At 49.9% G+C, this 16,165-nt stretch overlaps 1 protein-coding gene across 1 annotated transcript in view; it reads right to left on the reverse strand.

The window, feature by feature from the left end:
* The window catches only part of Sdk1 (sidekick cell adhesion molecule 1), a 975,668-nt gene that overhangs the window by 82,609 nt on the left and 876,894 nt on the right, over positions 1-16,165 (reverse strand). Inside the window, exons 29-30 of the mRNA XM_057765703.1 lie at positions 9,134-9,328; positions 4,420-4,621 (exon numbers count right to left, since the gene is read on the reverse strand). Coding sequence (XP_057621686.1) covers positions 4,420-4,621; positions 9,134-9,328 — 397 coding nt within the window. The remainder of the gene's footprint in view (positions 1-4,419; positions 4,622-9,133; positions 9,329-16,165) is intronic.

Raw genomic sequence — 16,165 nt, forward strand, 5'->3', positions numbered from 1 at the left:
GCAGCGTGTGCTAGTCCTTCGGATGCTCACTGTGGATGCTCACTGCATGCAAGTTTTACCTTCACTGCTAAAGTACTTTGGAAAGAGTTGTGGGTGCGGGCAAGACACAGCAGTTCGGTGTCCCTCCCTCAGGGCTAAATTCTGGGTTTCAGAACTATAAGTAGATCTGCATATTTATCGGTTTGTTTTCATTAGAATGTAAGTTACGTGGATCCTGAACATTCTAAGCACTACCCATTGCTGCTTTTACCTAGTTAGCCATAAGTCACTGAAACTACCTTTTAAATATTCAGCTAGGTCTAATATTATACATTTGGGATCTACTCAAGATGCTGATGAAGAAGGATCAAATTTCAAGGCTTGTCTGCATAGAATAGTTATTGTCAAATCTAAACATACCCGGAGTGAGAGAGCCTAAACCAAGGATTTGTCTTCATCATATTGGCCTGTGAACATGTTATAGTGATGTGGGATGTCTTTTTGTATGATGTAAATATGTATTGCTTTCATTGGTTGATAAATAAAACTGCTTTGGCCTATGACAAGGCAGGACAGAGTCAGGTGGAAAATTCAAGCAAAGATGCAGGAAAAGGGTGGAGTCTGAAATTCGCCAGCAGCTGTCCAAGGAGAAACATGCCAGAGCACCACCTGTGAGCCACAGGCCATGTGGAGATACATAGATGAATAGAAACAGGTTAATTTAAATGTAAGAGCTAGGTAGTGATAAGCCTGAGCCATCAGCCAAACATTTATATTAAATATTAAGCCTCAGAGTGGTTATTCGGGAGCTGGCAGGCAGGAAATAAACCTCTAGTTACATTATAGGACATTTTCCTAGTTGCTACTTGATTTCGGGAAGGCCCAGTCCACTGTAGCTGGTATCTTTCCTGGGCAGGTAGGCCTGAAGAAAGGTAGCTAGGTAATCTCAGAGAAGCAAGCCAGTAAGCACTGTTCCTCCATAGTTTCTGCCTCCTAGTTTCTTCCTTGAGCTCCAGCCTTGACATTCCTTGGTGATAGGCTATATATAACCTGTAAGCTAAGGCAAACCCTTCCCTTTCTACAAGTCTGGTCTGGCCAGTATTTTATTCCTGCAACAGAAACCAAACTAGAACACGGGGCTACAGAGTAACTTAAGTTGAAGGGCGGCCTGGACCACCTGTGGGATTCTGTCTTAAAAAGTAAAAAGGAGGCTGGGTGTAGCTCAGTGGCACAGTGCTTGCCTAGAATCCCCAGTGAGGGGCTGGGGTGTGGCTCAGTGGTAGAGCCCCTCCCTAGAATCCCCCAGTGAGGGACTGGGGTATGACTCAGTGGTAGAGCACCTGCATAAAATGCCCCAGCGAGGAGCTTGGGTGTGGTTCAGGGCTAGAGTACTTTTCTAGAATCCTCCAGTTAGGGGCTGCTTAATAGATTGCAAGGCATTTATCCAGCACGCACAAGGACAACACCACACACACACACACACACACACACTTTATTACTTGTATCATGAAGAATGAAGACTATGGCGCCCATGAGTGATACCCCAGTCAAAAGCACCTGGATTGGCACGTCAGCACTGCTATGCTCCTACAGAGGAAGAGCTGAAGATTCACATGACTCAAGGACCAGCAAACTTGTTGGTTAACTGCTTTTTGTGTGATCATCCCTTCTCCTTTGAACACATTGCTTTACGATTGGATGCACTTTGCCTAAAAAAGTGGGTGTTCCATGGAAGAGGGGAGCCCGAACTCCAGTACACAGCCCTCCTGTGGTCCCTGATCTCTGTCCCTTCCTAAAGTCCCTGTGTCACCTCCTTTCTTTTAAGTGTTCTGTTTCTCTGAGAGGCTATTCTGTCAGGGTAGTGACTGACAGAGTCGACTCTTAACTCCTGGAGAGACTGACCAACATGCCCCCCTCCCCCCAAAAAAAAATGGAGACAAGATTTCTCTATGTTACAGTCCTTGCTGTCCAGGAACTAGCTCTGTAGACCAGGTGACCTTGAACTCACAGAGATCCACCTGCTTCTGCCCCCTGAGTGCTGGAATTAAAAGTGTGCACCGCAGCCGCCACCACCCTACTACTCCTGGATCGTATACATTTACATATAACAGACTGAATTCTGGGTAAAACAGGCTTCCACAAGAAGCCTGCCTCCTTCCTGGAACTGCTCAGCCTGGAGGAGTCACAAAGATGGGGAAAATAGAAATACAGATGCCATGAGAGGACTCGGCCCTGCGAGCATATTCCTGCTTCCTTGCTTGCTCTAATTAACCCCCCTCCTCTGGTACCCCCCCACCCACTACCCCATCCTGTCTGAATCATCTTTCCAAGACTAGCCCTGAGTTTGAGTCTGGGAGAACCTGGAGCTCCTCTGTTAGAACCCAGGCCCACCCCTCATATGTGTGACCACTTTGAAAAGGTTAGAACCCACACCCCGAGGTCGTTTGACCTCAGTGCTCTGAGGCTTTCTATGGTCCAGAGCATTAAAATCTTTCTGTGCTGTGTGCCACATCTAGGACCCTAACCAATGTCTGGATCTTCCACACTCTCTGTCACATATGTCTCGATGGACCAAACCCTGTGACATGAAACTTCCTACCAGCCTCCGGTGAAGGCTGCTCTCTGAAGAGTCTCTTTGGCACTCACCCCAGTCAGCCCTCAGCAGGCTGTATTCTGTCTCCCCACAGACAGACAGACACACAGACACACACCCCTCATCTTTCTTAAGCTCATCTTCAGACTTACAAGAAGTCTTTCCCTCCCCCGCAGGCTCCATCATGTCCAGATCTCCATATACCACGCTATTTCCCTCTACTGCCCTTCCTCTAACCTCGAGGCCCTTTCCCCAAGATGCCCTGCACCTTCTGAGGAGACTTACTGGTCAGCTTCCTTCTGAAGCACCCACTGCAGATGTATCACCGTCTTTCCATGAGCAAGTCCCCACCAACAGTCCCACAGCCTCGGCCACTACACAGGTGCTCCCGATGCCAGCCGCTCGCACCCCACCCTCATGCTGTGCTCTGGACCACGGTCACTTGAGCAGATGGCCACGGCCTCTGGCTCTCCACAGCCAAGCTTGGTCTCTTCACTAGATGTCATGAGGCAGACGGAAAGTAGACGTTGGCTTGCTGCTGGGATTATTAGGGATGGCACCATGGCAACAGGTGAAGCAGTTTCTCAGGACACTGAAGTCAGCTTCCATTCTGGTTCTTGCTGGTTAGGAAACTGATAGGCCTCCTCTGGGCCACATGAAATCACCTGTTTGAACAGGGGCTTCTCCTTACCAAGCACAATGTCAGTGGCTACTCAGTGACTACAGAGAACCTGACTGTGCTGTCTATCTTTCAAGGGGCAAGACAAAGGGGCGGGGCTATTTAACCTCAAAGAGAAAGGGTGTCTCTCTGGCCTTAACCCCCAGGACCCACCCCCTTCTTATTGCCTCTTTCCCAGCACCAACTTTTATGGGTGCTGGGGTACAGCGTGGGTTCAGCCCCATTCTTATTGTCTCCCAAGTCCTCGGGCCTTGGTGTAGCACTTCTGGAAGGGCCCTAAAGATTTTGGGTCCCTGGAGTGGAAGTGTCAACAGAGATGGGGGCTGGATCTCAGTGGGGGCATCTCCTTGGCCATACATACTCCTGTTATGTGAGCTGGATGGGGCCATGGTGGGAACTCTCAGAGTCTTTGAGGAAATAGGAGCCCTTTCCCTCCAATACCTTTATTGTGTTTTATTAATTAATTTTTTCCATTAATATTTCAACATGTTCTCTGTTATGCTCAATCTTAGCTCCTAACTTTTACACACATGTAAAGTGTGGACGAGTGAGTATGGGAAGAGGCCCATGAAGGGGTCCATGAGAGGCTAGAAGGAAACTTTGGGGTGAACAGATGGGAGGGTAACAGAACACACATGATAGGAAGAGGAAGTGGGACATGGGTGGGGGAGAAGGGTACAAGTGGGGTGGGGCAGGGAGATGGAGGAGAGGCATGTGACACACATCAGTACTGAGTATGTAAGAAAGGCCACAAGGAAACAGTTATCATGTCAAGTGAGGTAGCCCAGTGTGATGGTTAGCACCGACTGCCAACTGACAGACTCTGAAATCACCCTGAGTCAATCTAAGGGGATGGTTAATCAAGATTAGGTTAATTGAGGTCTAAAATCCACCCTGAGTGTGGGTGGTACCATTCCAGGGGGTAGGGCCTGGAATGAGGAAGGGTGTGAAGAGCTTCCTGGCCGGATGCAGTATGACTAGATGCTTCAAACTCCTGCTCCATGCTGTCACCGCCATGATGGACTGTGCACCCTCAAACCGTGAGCCAAAGTAAACCCTTCCTCTCTTAGGCTGTTTCCAGCAGACATTTTGTTACAGTAGGGAGACAGTGACCAAGATCTCAGGTTCAGAAAGATGAAAACTGAAAGCTATCCCCACCCCACACTACCTTTCGACGGCACAGGCTGTGGCCTCGTGGCTGATGGATGAGGAGTAGGTCTGCCACTCTCCACCAGGCAGCTCTCGCACCTGCACAGTGAAGTACCGGATGGGGGAGGCCCCGTCGCTGCCAGGGACCCACTGGAGACGGAGGCTACGTGCTGTCACTTCCGCCTGGGGCACCAGGAGCTCTCTGGGGGGCGCAGGCCTTTCTGCAACCAGAAGAGAATAAAAGCGGGGATTCATGAGGGACCATTCCTTGCTGCTCCATGATGTCTGCCCACGAGAGCCGCTGTGTGGGACAGGTACAGTGAAAGAAATTCCTGAGGCCAGGGATTTGGTCTAGCCTGATAGGTAACGTATTTGCCATACAAGCTGAGGACTCAAGATCCCACATAAAAATCTGTGCATGGTGGTGATGCTTTTAATTCTGGTGCTAGGGAGGAGGGCAGAGACAGGCAGAGAGCTGGGGCTTACTGGCTGGCCAGCCTCACCTAATGGGAGAGTTCCAGGTCCCATTGAGACACTCTGTCTTAAGAAACAGAGTAGATTGGCACCTGAGGAAGGAAGCCGACACCTAAGACTGGACCTCTGATTTCTTTTATTTTTGCTATTTTATTTCCTCTTGGTTTCTCAAGATAGGGTTTCTCTATGTAGCTGGCTGGCCTCAAACTCACAGAGATCCACCTGCCTCTGCCTCCCAAGTACTGGGATTAAAGGCGTGAATCACTACCACCCGGCAGGACCTCTGATTTCTTTATGCACCCACACATGCAATCCCACACGTGAACACATGTACACGTGTGCTTCCCCTGTCGTGCACACAAAGAGAGACAAGCAAGCAAGTCCTAGGTTTGGGAGAGGAGGTTGTCCTACAGCTCACTTTGAATGCACCAGATCAGGTCTGACTGGGCAGCAGGGCTTGCTCACATAGCAGAACCAGGCAGAAATGGGTGTCTCCAGAGGCCCCAGCCCCTACCGGGGAGGGCAAGTATGTCTGAATGACAGCTGACGTCTCTGGCGGCGACCTTCTAAACGACTCAAGCCTCCTTTGAACGCTGTCTGATTTGGGGGCTGAACTCATCTTTAAAACCTAATTTCTTTTTCTTTATAGTTAACCTGAGTCTATCACATGAGAGGAATCTGCTGAGATCTCCCAGGAAGTGGGAGGCGAGAGCAGGCGGGGATTCTGAGGGGTTAGAATGAAGGGTGCTTGGAACCAGCCTTGGCCTTGAATGGGTACCATGTGCCTGACACTGTGTTTCTGTCCCCCATTGATTTCAACAGAGGGTTCCATAGAGGGAGAAATAATTGTTTAATTGTTTATCATGACGACTATTGATTCTGATTAAAATGTGTGGCGTGTAATAAAGCAGCCATCGATCGTGGGTCCCGCAGTGACAGGGATGTGAGAGGCACTTCGATCTGGCTCAATCAGGGCTCCTGGCTGGGAGTTTGCACACCAGCTGGAAGCTTGATTTCTGCAGCCCTGAGAAAGAGCTGGGCTCCCTGGCCAGTTTCAAAGGCCTTCTATGGATACACTGCCGCTGGAAATGGCTCAGGCTCCCTAAGTCTACTAGAACTTGGCCAGAAGTCAAAGTTCTCCACACCTAAGTGGCTGGGGGATGGATGGGGAATGGTGGTCCTGTGCCCCAGGCAACAAGCAGGCATGACCAGGCCATGCTGGCCCACCCACAGAAGGGTGTCTATGTATATGTTTTCATGTGGACCTGACTCAAGTCCTGTAAGGGCCACAGCAAACCTCCCTTACCCATCCTTTGCCCCCAAAGGGTTCATGGGTTGGAGAGAGAGCTCAGCTGGTAAAGTGATTCTGGTTACAAGCACGAGGACCAGAGTTGGATCCCCAGAACCCATGTGAACAGAATCCCAGAGGGGTGGCGTGTATAATCTGGGGAAATGGGGGCAGGTGGATCCCTGTGGCTCGCTGGCCGGTCAGCTTAGCCAAATCAGCAAGTGTGAGGCCACTGAGAAACCCTGTCTGCAGGAACAAGGTAGAGAGTGTCTCAAGGGACCCCTGAGGCTGCACTTTAGCCTCCAAACCCATGCACATGTGTATACACTGCACATGCATACAGATACCCACTTGCACATTTGTACTCACACAAACAAGTACACCTGTGAACATGCACACACAAGTATGTATGCAACCACACACACAAATAGCGTTGGGCATTCCTAAGGAGTGCATGACCAGGGGAAGAAGGTGAGGGCCAAGGGTCCCTGAGCAAAGCCTATGCCATCAGTTCTTGAGATCACTACTAATCTCTGGGGAGCAGGCTACAGTTGCCAATCTCTGGAGGACCCTCCCACACCCATCGTTTGGATCCTGGTTCCCCCCAGTGCCATGGACATTGAGGTTAAATCACTACTCTGAGTTCAAGCACATCCTTCCCCAAAGGACCCAGTGAGAGCATCCACTGGCAGAGTTATGGAGGTAACAAGGGATGTGCCAGTGAAGCCCCGCCCAGGTGTCTGGCCAATGGGAGGGCAGTCAGCATCTGGGGAGAACTCAGTGGTAATCCATGCACACCTGCAAGGAGGGGCAAGATGTTAGCTTCCGGAAAGACAGAGACAGTGTCTTCCCAAACGTGTTGCGGCTGTGGCTCGGTGGGTCTAGTGTTTACCTAGCATGAATGAGGACTGGGTGGGCTTGGTCTCCTGCACCCTGTGAAGACGGGCGTAATGGCATACACCTGTAGTCCCAGCATGGAAGATGCAGAAGCGGGAGGATCTGGAGTTTGAGGCCAGCCTGGGCTATATGACCATTAGATGATGTACCTGTATGCTTGAAGATTATCTTTGTCCTACAGAGATGAGGCTGCCCCACCTCCTACAGTTAGCATGTCCCTGCTGTGAAGATTAAACCTTCTGCAGGAGTGACTGGACCCCATAAACAAGGCTCCTCCCTACCTCTGCAGTCCCAGCCACCACAGTCTTACTTTGAACACACAGGACCCTGTGAGCCAAAATTAACCTTCCTTTCTAAAATTATTTTTCTGGGGGTATTTTGTTATAGCAATGAAAGGCTCACATAGCCTGACTGGCAGCTTGAAGCTGGGAACAGAGAAGGTGATACCTGGAGGGGACTGGCGCACGGTGTGAGCCCTGTGCTGACCTCCTTCCTCTGTTAGATTTAAGCGCTCTGAGTTCGACTCCTGGATCCCTGAAATGGTCTGCTTTAGATCTTGTAATAAAAGGTGCCGCCAACGTGGCAATGGCACGCATTCACATTTGTTGAGCATCTACATCACACCAGCGCAGCTCCTGGGAGCCTCGCTGATGACGAGAAAAGCCATCCGCATGTCTGGGCGTAGTGCTAACTGCACCACACAGGCCTCCCAAGTCAGTGCCATAGCAGAGAGAGGGAAAGGGTTTGCCCAAAGCCTCACAGCCCTGAGCCTTGAGCGCCAGGTGTTTCTCAGGCCTCCAGGCCTAGTTCCTCAGACCTCTGGGTCTGGCTGTGAGGGCATCTGGGCACAACATAATAATATCACTGCTATTTTAGAGTAGATATTATCGTGGACTGGTAACCATAGTAACTAATTGAGCAGAATAATACGGTATTAGCTGAATCTACGGTGATGGGGATGGAGCTGCTGACACTCCTTAGTAGATGGAGAATAGGACCCTCACCTGGGATCCCAGTATTGTGCTCTTCTGCCCCCCAGTTAGCTAGCTCCAAGGCGTGCTGGGAGGTAGATACTAGATTAGACAGGAAGTGGAAGGCTAGCTGAAAGGGAGACTCCACGAGGTCATTGCTTGGTGGTGATGCAACTATTTGGGGGTCACCTGCATGACGTTTATAAGCAAACCTTTACCACTGTGTACTGTAAAGAGACCCAATAAACTCTCTGGCTCTCCAAGTTGAATTTTGGTGGAGGCATGGCTTCTGAAGAGAGGCCCTTTGGGCTGCGGTGGAAGGTTCTAGAGTAGTGGTTCTCAACCTGTGGGTTACAACCCCCAGGGTCACATATCAGGTATCCTACATACCAGATCTTTACATTACAATTCATAACAGTAGCAAAATTGTACTTAGGAAGTAGCAACAAAAATAATTTTATGGTTGGGCGTCACTGCAACCTGAGGAATTGTGTTAAAGGGTCGCAGCATTAGGAAGGCTGAGAACCACTGTTCCAGACAAAGCTCTGTGCTACCCTGAGCTAGCCTCTCTGAGCTGCACTTCTTGCCTCCTGTCTGAGACAGTGGGCAGGTGGCCAACAATTGTGCTTCAAGGACACTCTGATAACACGCCTGGCTCAGCCGGGGACCTGGCTCAGCAAGTACTGTGCCTGTAGAGCGTGCATGAGGACACAACTTCTGCTCTCCTGCACCTGCAAAAAAGCCAGACAGCACAGCCCATGTCTTTAACCCCAGGGCTGGGGAGGCAAAGACAGGAGAACCCCCTGGAACTTGTTGGCCAGTCAGCCTAGCCCAAGCAGCCAGTTCTAGGCTCAACGAGAAACTGTCTCAAAAAACAAGGTGGGGGATGTTAGAGGAAGACCCTCGACTCTGACTTCCACATATATGCACATGCATATGCCTGAGCACATACACCCACCTATGCCACATACACCTAAAATAAAATAACAACCTGCCCAGCTCCATGTCTGGCCCAGGCTTCTGGGCACTGTGGAGATCAGAGGGGCTGACTAAGCAGCTGTGTGCCCTGCCGTCTACAGTCAGATCTGGGTCTGGGAGCTTACCTCTCTTCTCGGTGGTGATGACTGTGGCCTCCAGGGGCTCTCCCCAGCCCTGTCTTGTCTTAGCGGACAGTCTGAAGATGTACGCAGATTCTGGGGCCAGCTCTGTGGCTGTGAACTGCCGCACTGTGGCACCCACCTCGACGGTGGTGAAGGTGTGGGGACTGCCGCTGGCCAGGCGGTAGGCAATCTGGTACCCTGTGGGAGGGGTTGGGGACAGAGTCAGGGAGTCATTTATTTTCTTGCTTGCCCAGAAAACCTATGCTCCCGACACCCCATAATCAGCCCAGATTGGAAATCCAAACACGGCCTACCCTCTGCTCCTTCCTGATTTCCAAAGGCCGCGGGGCGCATATTGAAAGGGAGCGCACAGCCCTGGTGATGAGAGTGGGTTGCCTGAGCTCAGTCCTCTGTGGAACTTGTCTCACAGTTCATCTTTCACAGGAACAAGATGTGAAAACAGCTTCATCTTTCCTCAGGATGCTGCACACTTGGAGAATGCCACCAGACCCAGGACCCCTCATTGTTCCCCACGGGAGGTTGTCATGAGCCAGTGCCTCTGGCTCTTCCATCCCCTTCCAATGCCCCTCCTATGGTGCAGCCCTTCCCTTCAACCTGGCAGGAGAGGCCAGAGCCTGCATTCAGTAGGTGATTTCACACTTCTCACAGCAGGAGCAGAGCCTGCAGTGGCAGGACCACTGCAAGGTTAGGCTTGCATTATTCAGCCCCCTTGCTCATTTCCCCCTGCTACTGCCTTCCCCACATTCTCATCTCCCACGATTCCAGCCACTCAGCCTCCCCCACCCAGGCCTCCTGAGTTTGGAGGCTCCACGTTAAATAGTTCAATACCCCTTCTGTTAATTTCCAGAACTCCAGAGCGGCAGGGTTTGCCTGGCTCCGCATGTCTCTCTGAGTTCCTTGATTATGAAGGGGTCACGGTTGATCAGACATTATTAATGATCAAATCCCACCAAGCAAGCAACCCCAGTGCCTGCCTGTCGGCTTCTGAAGAGGCCTTGCCAATTTCCCAGACCCAACCGCGAGCCACGGGGCAGACTGCCTTCTGGGCTCATGGACCACGTATGGTCTAGCTTTTGATTAAAACCAGAATGGATGGGGTGCTGTGACATCTAGAAAAAAATTAGTGACAACCCAAGTGATCACATTAAACAAGGGGGACTCATCAGGGGAGAAAGAAAAGCATCAAAGGCTGCACTGGGCAGCCTGGGAGTGGGGGCCGCCTGCCAGGACCAGGATGGATGTCTGCTCACCTCCTGCCAATCACCTCCTCCTACACAGCTTGGGCAGTCCTCTGGATGCCCTCAGGTGGTACTTTTGTTCCTCCTGTTCCTCCTGGCTTAGTCTTTGGCTCCAGGGCTTTTCCAAGATGCCTACAATTTCCCCAGCTGCTTGGTGAATTTCTTCTAGTACTCCACTGGGAGACCAGGAGGACACTCACACAGAGGTCAGACTGAGCATACCCTGACCTTCAGACCTAGCCACCGCGGGTCACTGATAGGGTCGTTATCATTGCCATGTAGACCGGATGACACACCTTCAGCCCTGTTCAGAGTGATGCCCGTTGACATGAGATGCCAACCCCCGACTCGCAAATGACCGTTATGGCCACTGCCTATCTCTGAGTGACCAGCTTTTCTCCCTGCCATGGGGTCTAAGTGTTCTGAGGCTCCCAGAAGCTGTTCTAAGACTCTTCCCCTTCTTATTTACTGAGTAAGGACTGCAGCCTAGAGATTGTTGGCCACCGCTTCTCCCACGGTACTCAGTTATGGGGAAGTAGAGCTTGGGTGCTCCAGGGGACACAGTCTTAGGCCTTCAGAGACTCACATAATGAGAAGATGTACAGTAGCTGGACAGCCATGTGCAGGGGACATGGTACCTACAGTCTCACTCCGAGGAGTGCTAACAGCAGTGGTCCCCAGTGGGTCAAACACATGGAGGCAAGGCATCTGGAAAGGTTACGGTTTGCCCAGGGTTGCTGATGGCGCCCCAGGTCTGTCCTACTTTTATTTAAAAAGAACCTCCTGCACTTCTGGAGAGGAGGCAGCCCCTCTTAGCTTTTGCTAGCTTCCAGGAGTGTTCAACCTTAGACATTGTGATAGAAGTTGTCATATAGAGCTCATGCTTGAGAACCATGCAATCAAGCGAAAACACCCCTGGGTATTTACCCTAAAGTCTCCAAGTCTAGCACTGTTGATAGCAGTCATGCTGTGGAGCCAATCCAGGTATCCGACAGCACAGAATGGTTGAGGAAAATGTACGGTCTATACAATAAAATAAAATATTAACTTATGTGCATGTTCCTACTTGTCTTTCAGTGAACCATGTGTGTGTAACATCCAGAGGCCAGAAAAGGACATCATATCCCTTTGAACTAGAGTTACAAGCAATTGCAAGGTATGAAGTGTGGTGCTAGGAATTGAACCCAGGTCCTCTGCAAGAACAGCAAGTGCTGTTAACTGCTGAGCCATGCTCTGATCCCATTCAATGGTCCCCAACCCCCGCATACACACAAAAAAACCTCTTTTTCTATTCATAAAGAAGAATGAAATTATATTGTTTTTTATGTAAAAATCATAGGAAGTCACATATATTGAGAAAGCGCAGATGAGAGATCATGTGTGGTTCTTAGGTTTTCCATGGGTAACATAAAATCATATACACATACATACACATGCACATATATGTTATGAAAGTAGAAGTCCGCTATACAGGCGGTAAAAGGAGTTCGTGGGAGGGAAGGGGAAGAGGAAGGAGAAGGGCAGAAAACACGGGGTAGTAGAGTGTGGGCAACATGCACTCCATACAAGAGCTTGGGAAAACTAAGAATACAATAACATTTTGTAATGTTTTCAGTAGGTTTATGATTTTGTAGGCCATACTCATAGCTGTCTTGGGGCTCACGCAGCCCATGGCCTTGCGTTGGCTTCTCCTGTTAGATCCTGCACCCTGCAGGCCCCTCTGTGAGAGGGTTTCCCAGCAGAAACTGTTCTTTTTCTTTCTTCTTTTTTTTTTTTTTTTTGGTTTTTCGAGACAGGGTTTCTCTGTGGTTTTGGAGCCTGTCCTGGAACTAGCTCTTGTAGACCAGGCTGGTCTCGAACTCACAGAGATCCGCCTGCCTCTGCCTCCCGAGTGCTGGGATTAAAGGCGTGCGCCACCACTGCCCGGCCAGAAACTGTTCTACAGTTGCAGAGACGTGCCTGGACTGGCACCTGGCTCTGCCAATCCCCCACTCTGTTATGTGAAAAGTGACCCCCACATACACAACCTCTGTCTCTTGAGCTTGAAGAGGGAACTACAGGTCACATCTCACAGGCTGTTGGGGTTCCCTGCGCTGCAGGCAACCGGCTACATCTCACAGGGACAGGGCGGGCCCAGGAAGGCCTGCCTTGTAGCCATTTCTCAACTACACGTGTTCACTGGCATTCCCGGGAAGAGGTCTCCCCCTTTGTTAAACACTCTCCAAGACTGATAGCTTACTGACAGACGTCAATATTTGTCAACAGCTTGAAGTCACAGGTCTATAGCCAAATTATCTCGGGCTATCTCAGTCCCTAAATAGCATTTACTGCCTACCTCTGTGACTAGCAACTTTTGATGATTAGGTAAATCCTCTGAAATATACAAACATACCCTTGACTTCCACCCACCACCCAAAGCTAAGCATGTCCTCAGAGAACATCAAAAGCCTGTAACTTTGGATGTGACCTCTGGCTCTGCCGTAACATGCCTACCCAAGGCCCCCATGAATATGTTTACAAACTGTCCTGATTTATGATTTTCTTTACTCCGTTGCTAGGACAATCCCACAAACTGTTACCAAACTGAACTGTGGAATTCGGGGTAACCCAAACCCCTGCTCCTGGGCCATGCTTATATTTTGATATTTTGCTCCAGAATAAACCATCTCCCTTTGAGGTGAGAGCTGTGTCTCTTCTTGTTTTGCGTCAACACACATGATCAGGAAACTGTAACAGCACCTGGTCTCTGCCCTCTGTAGATGGCAGAAGCTGCTGCATGGCTGCCCCTCACAGGGGTATTCTAGGCCTCTTTGCTGCACCTGCAGCTATTTTTTCATGTTTTTTTTTCTTCCCCAAGGGCCCACCCCCCTATCAGCACCTCTGCCTCCTCAGTATACAGAAGCCTCAGGCCTAGCTCTGGAGTTGCTAGGACCAATATCTAACCTTCCTCACTGTGGCAGTTTAAAAAGGAATGGCCCCCATAGATTCATGTGTGTAAATGCTTGACCCACAGGGAGTGATGTTATTAGGAGGCGTGTCATTGTGGAGGTGGGCTCTGAGGTTTCATATGCTCAAGCCATGCCCAGTATGACACAAAGTCTTCTCCTGCTGCCTGCAGATCGAGATATAGAACTCTCAGCTCCTTCTCCAGCACGATGTCTGCCTGTGCACTGCGAAGTCCCACCATGACGGTAATAAACTCGGAAACTGTAAGCCATCCACAATGAAAGGTTTTCCTTTATGAGAGTTGCCATGTTCGTGGTGTCTCCTCACGGCAATAGAAATCCTAACTCAGACACTCACCTTGGTCATCACGCATGCATTGCCCAACCATGCCAGGGTTTATTGAGTTATCTGCTCCTGGCACATGTTCAGTCTGAGCTCGGCAAAGACCAGGTAACTTTAAAGTAGGACCCTCCATGGAAACATGTAGTTACCCACTGTCTACTTCTTTAGAGACCAGGGCAATGGCCCAATTTTAAAATCTTTTTGTTTTTCTTAGTGCTTAGTTTTCTAAATTGTGACTTAAGTCTATGTGTGTAAGTATATACCATGTGTGTGGGTGTACTTGGAGTCCAGCATAGAGCATCAGCTGAAGTTACAGTTATGAGCCACCAACATGGGTGCTGGGAACTGAACTCAGGTCCTCTATTAGAGCAACAGACACTCTTAACTGCTGAGCCATCTCTCAAGCCCCACAATCCTAAGATCTTGTGACTGGGAATGATATCTCTAGTCATGGAGTCAGTACTTATTAACAGTATTTTTGAAAACCTCCAGATTGAAGTTGCCTTTCTTTAAGAAAAGAAAAGGACATTAATCTAGGTCTATTGGCACTAGCCTGTAGTCCCAGCTCCTCGGGAGGCTGAGGCAGGATGCCTGAAAGCTCAAGTCGGTCAAGGCCAGCCAGGGCTACGTAGCAAGACTGCATACCTGAGTAAAAAACACAGACATCAGGCTGGAGAGATGGCTCAGTGGGTAAGACCACTGGTTGCTCTTCCAGAGGACCCGGGTTCAATTCTTAGCACCCATATAGCAGCTCACAACTCTCTAATACTCCAATTCCAGGAGATACAATGGCCTCACACAGACAAATGTGTACACACACACACACACACACACACACACACTCCAATACACACACAAATAAAAATTTTAAAGTTCCTTTAAAAATTCAAGGAAAGCCCTATGTTAGTGCTGAGTAAGTGGGGATTCTTGGTGTCCTTAGAGGACACAGCATGACCGCCACGTATAAAACTGTCTACCCTGGACCAGGCACAGGCAGCCATCTAGAGATGATTTTAGCATGTAGGTGGTGAACACCCGTTATCTGCAGACACTATGCCATTTATCTGAGGACTTGACTCTGGGCAGATTAGGATTTCCCCAGGGATCCCGGAGCAATCCTGGATTGTCTAGCCCAGTAGGGCCCTCCCTCTCACTGAAGGGGATTCTCGCTGCAGAGTTCCCCTCAACCCCTGACCCTTCTGTCTCTGAAACAGAAAGAGAAGAATATCTACCTGGGACAGCCACCGTGTAGATTCAGGAGATAATGTATGGAAAACACACGGCACAATGTCATTTGTCCCTAACTGCAGGAAATCTGGGTTATTATTTTCTATCTCCAATCCACTTCCCACACTGAGCTATTACCGAGAGAAAACTCCGCAGCCTCAGGCTCCTGTTTGTACCTTCCTATTATTTTCCCTCCAATGAATGTGGCATCATTAGCAGGCCCTGCACCCTGGTGTGTTGAACATAAGAATTAACACCCGCTCCTCACCCTGACACGCCGAAGAGACTATTGGCTGGACCGCGGAGGTCTTTCCCCTGCACACCCTCGGTGTGAGAGAAGAGTTCTTGCATTTTTAGAGAATAATGATGGATGGTGTTCAGAGCTAAGAGCGTTTCCGAGGATGGGGCTTCTTATGTAATTATGGTTGCAGCCTGATCAGAAGCATTAGCGGGCAGGATTTCAGCGAGCCGGGGTCAGGAGGCTGCCGTGTGTGTTTGCAAAGAATGGGTGCACTGAGTGGAGAGGAGGAGGAGAATGGGGCCCGAGAGAAGTCCTGTTTTTAAGGTTATGGGTGAATTGTGATAATACGGGCATTGAAGAGAGCAAGGCCAAGCATGAGGGGCATCGATCCGAAGGGAAGATTAAAATGCGCAATGAGAGGCATATGCTGGCTTCTGAATGTGCTGGAAGGTGGAGGGGGCACTGCAAGCCCAGAAAACCAGCTGGGTACGATGATACAGCCGTGAGCTACAAGCCTCGTGGGGGTCCCCACTCCTTGATGTCTGACCCTGAGAGCTGAAACAGCTATCTGGGGCTTTGTCTTGACATTCAAGGCAGCTGAGAACCTTTTATGAGCTGTACTGATGGCTAACAATCAAAGGTATCGGGTTCCCCGATGATGCTCAGGTTCCCAAAGCAAGGCCATCAGCAAGCCTTGATGATGGTTTAGAGGCTATGATGTCCCCACTCATACCCACAAAGGTGTCAAAGAACCCAGAAGCAGTCCCGGGAAGTCCTAAGTTTAGCCCACAGCCTGTGGCTATAGGTTTGTAGCTTATCTACTTAAGGACTGGGAATGCAGAAATGCTACAGCAGAGTTCTCAAAACATGTTCAAGGTTAGTGTTAGGTCCTGGCTGGCCAGGGGGCCTTCTGCTGGGTGGGAAAGGAGGGAACTTAAAATGTCTGGGCCTGGGTTGGCACAGTTCTGAAGAGCACACGCATGAAGCCTAGCTTAACAGTGTTCAAGGGTGTGTGGGGCA

This window comes from Chionomys nivalis, chromosome 3, assembly GCF_950005125.1.
Source record: "Chionomys nivalis chromosome 3, mChiNiv1.1, whole genome shotgun sequence".
Lineage (NCBI taxonomy): Eukaryota > Metazoa > Chordata > Mammalia > Rodentia > Cricetidae > Chionomys > Chionomys nivalis.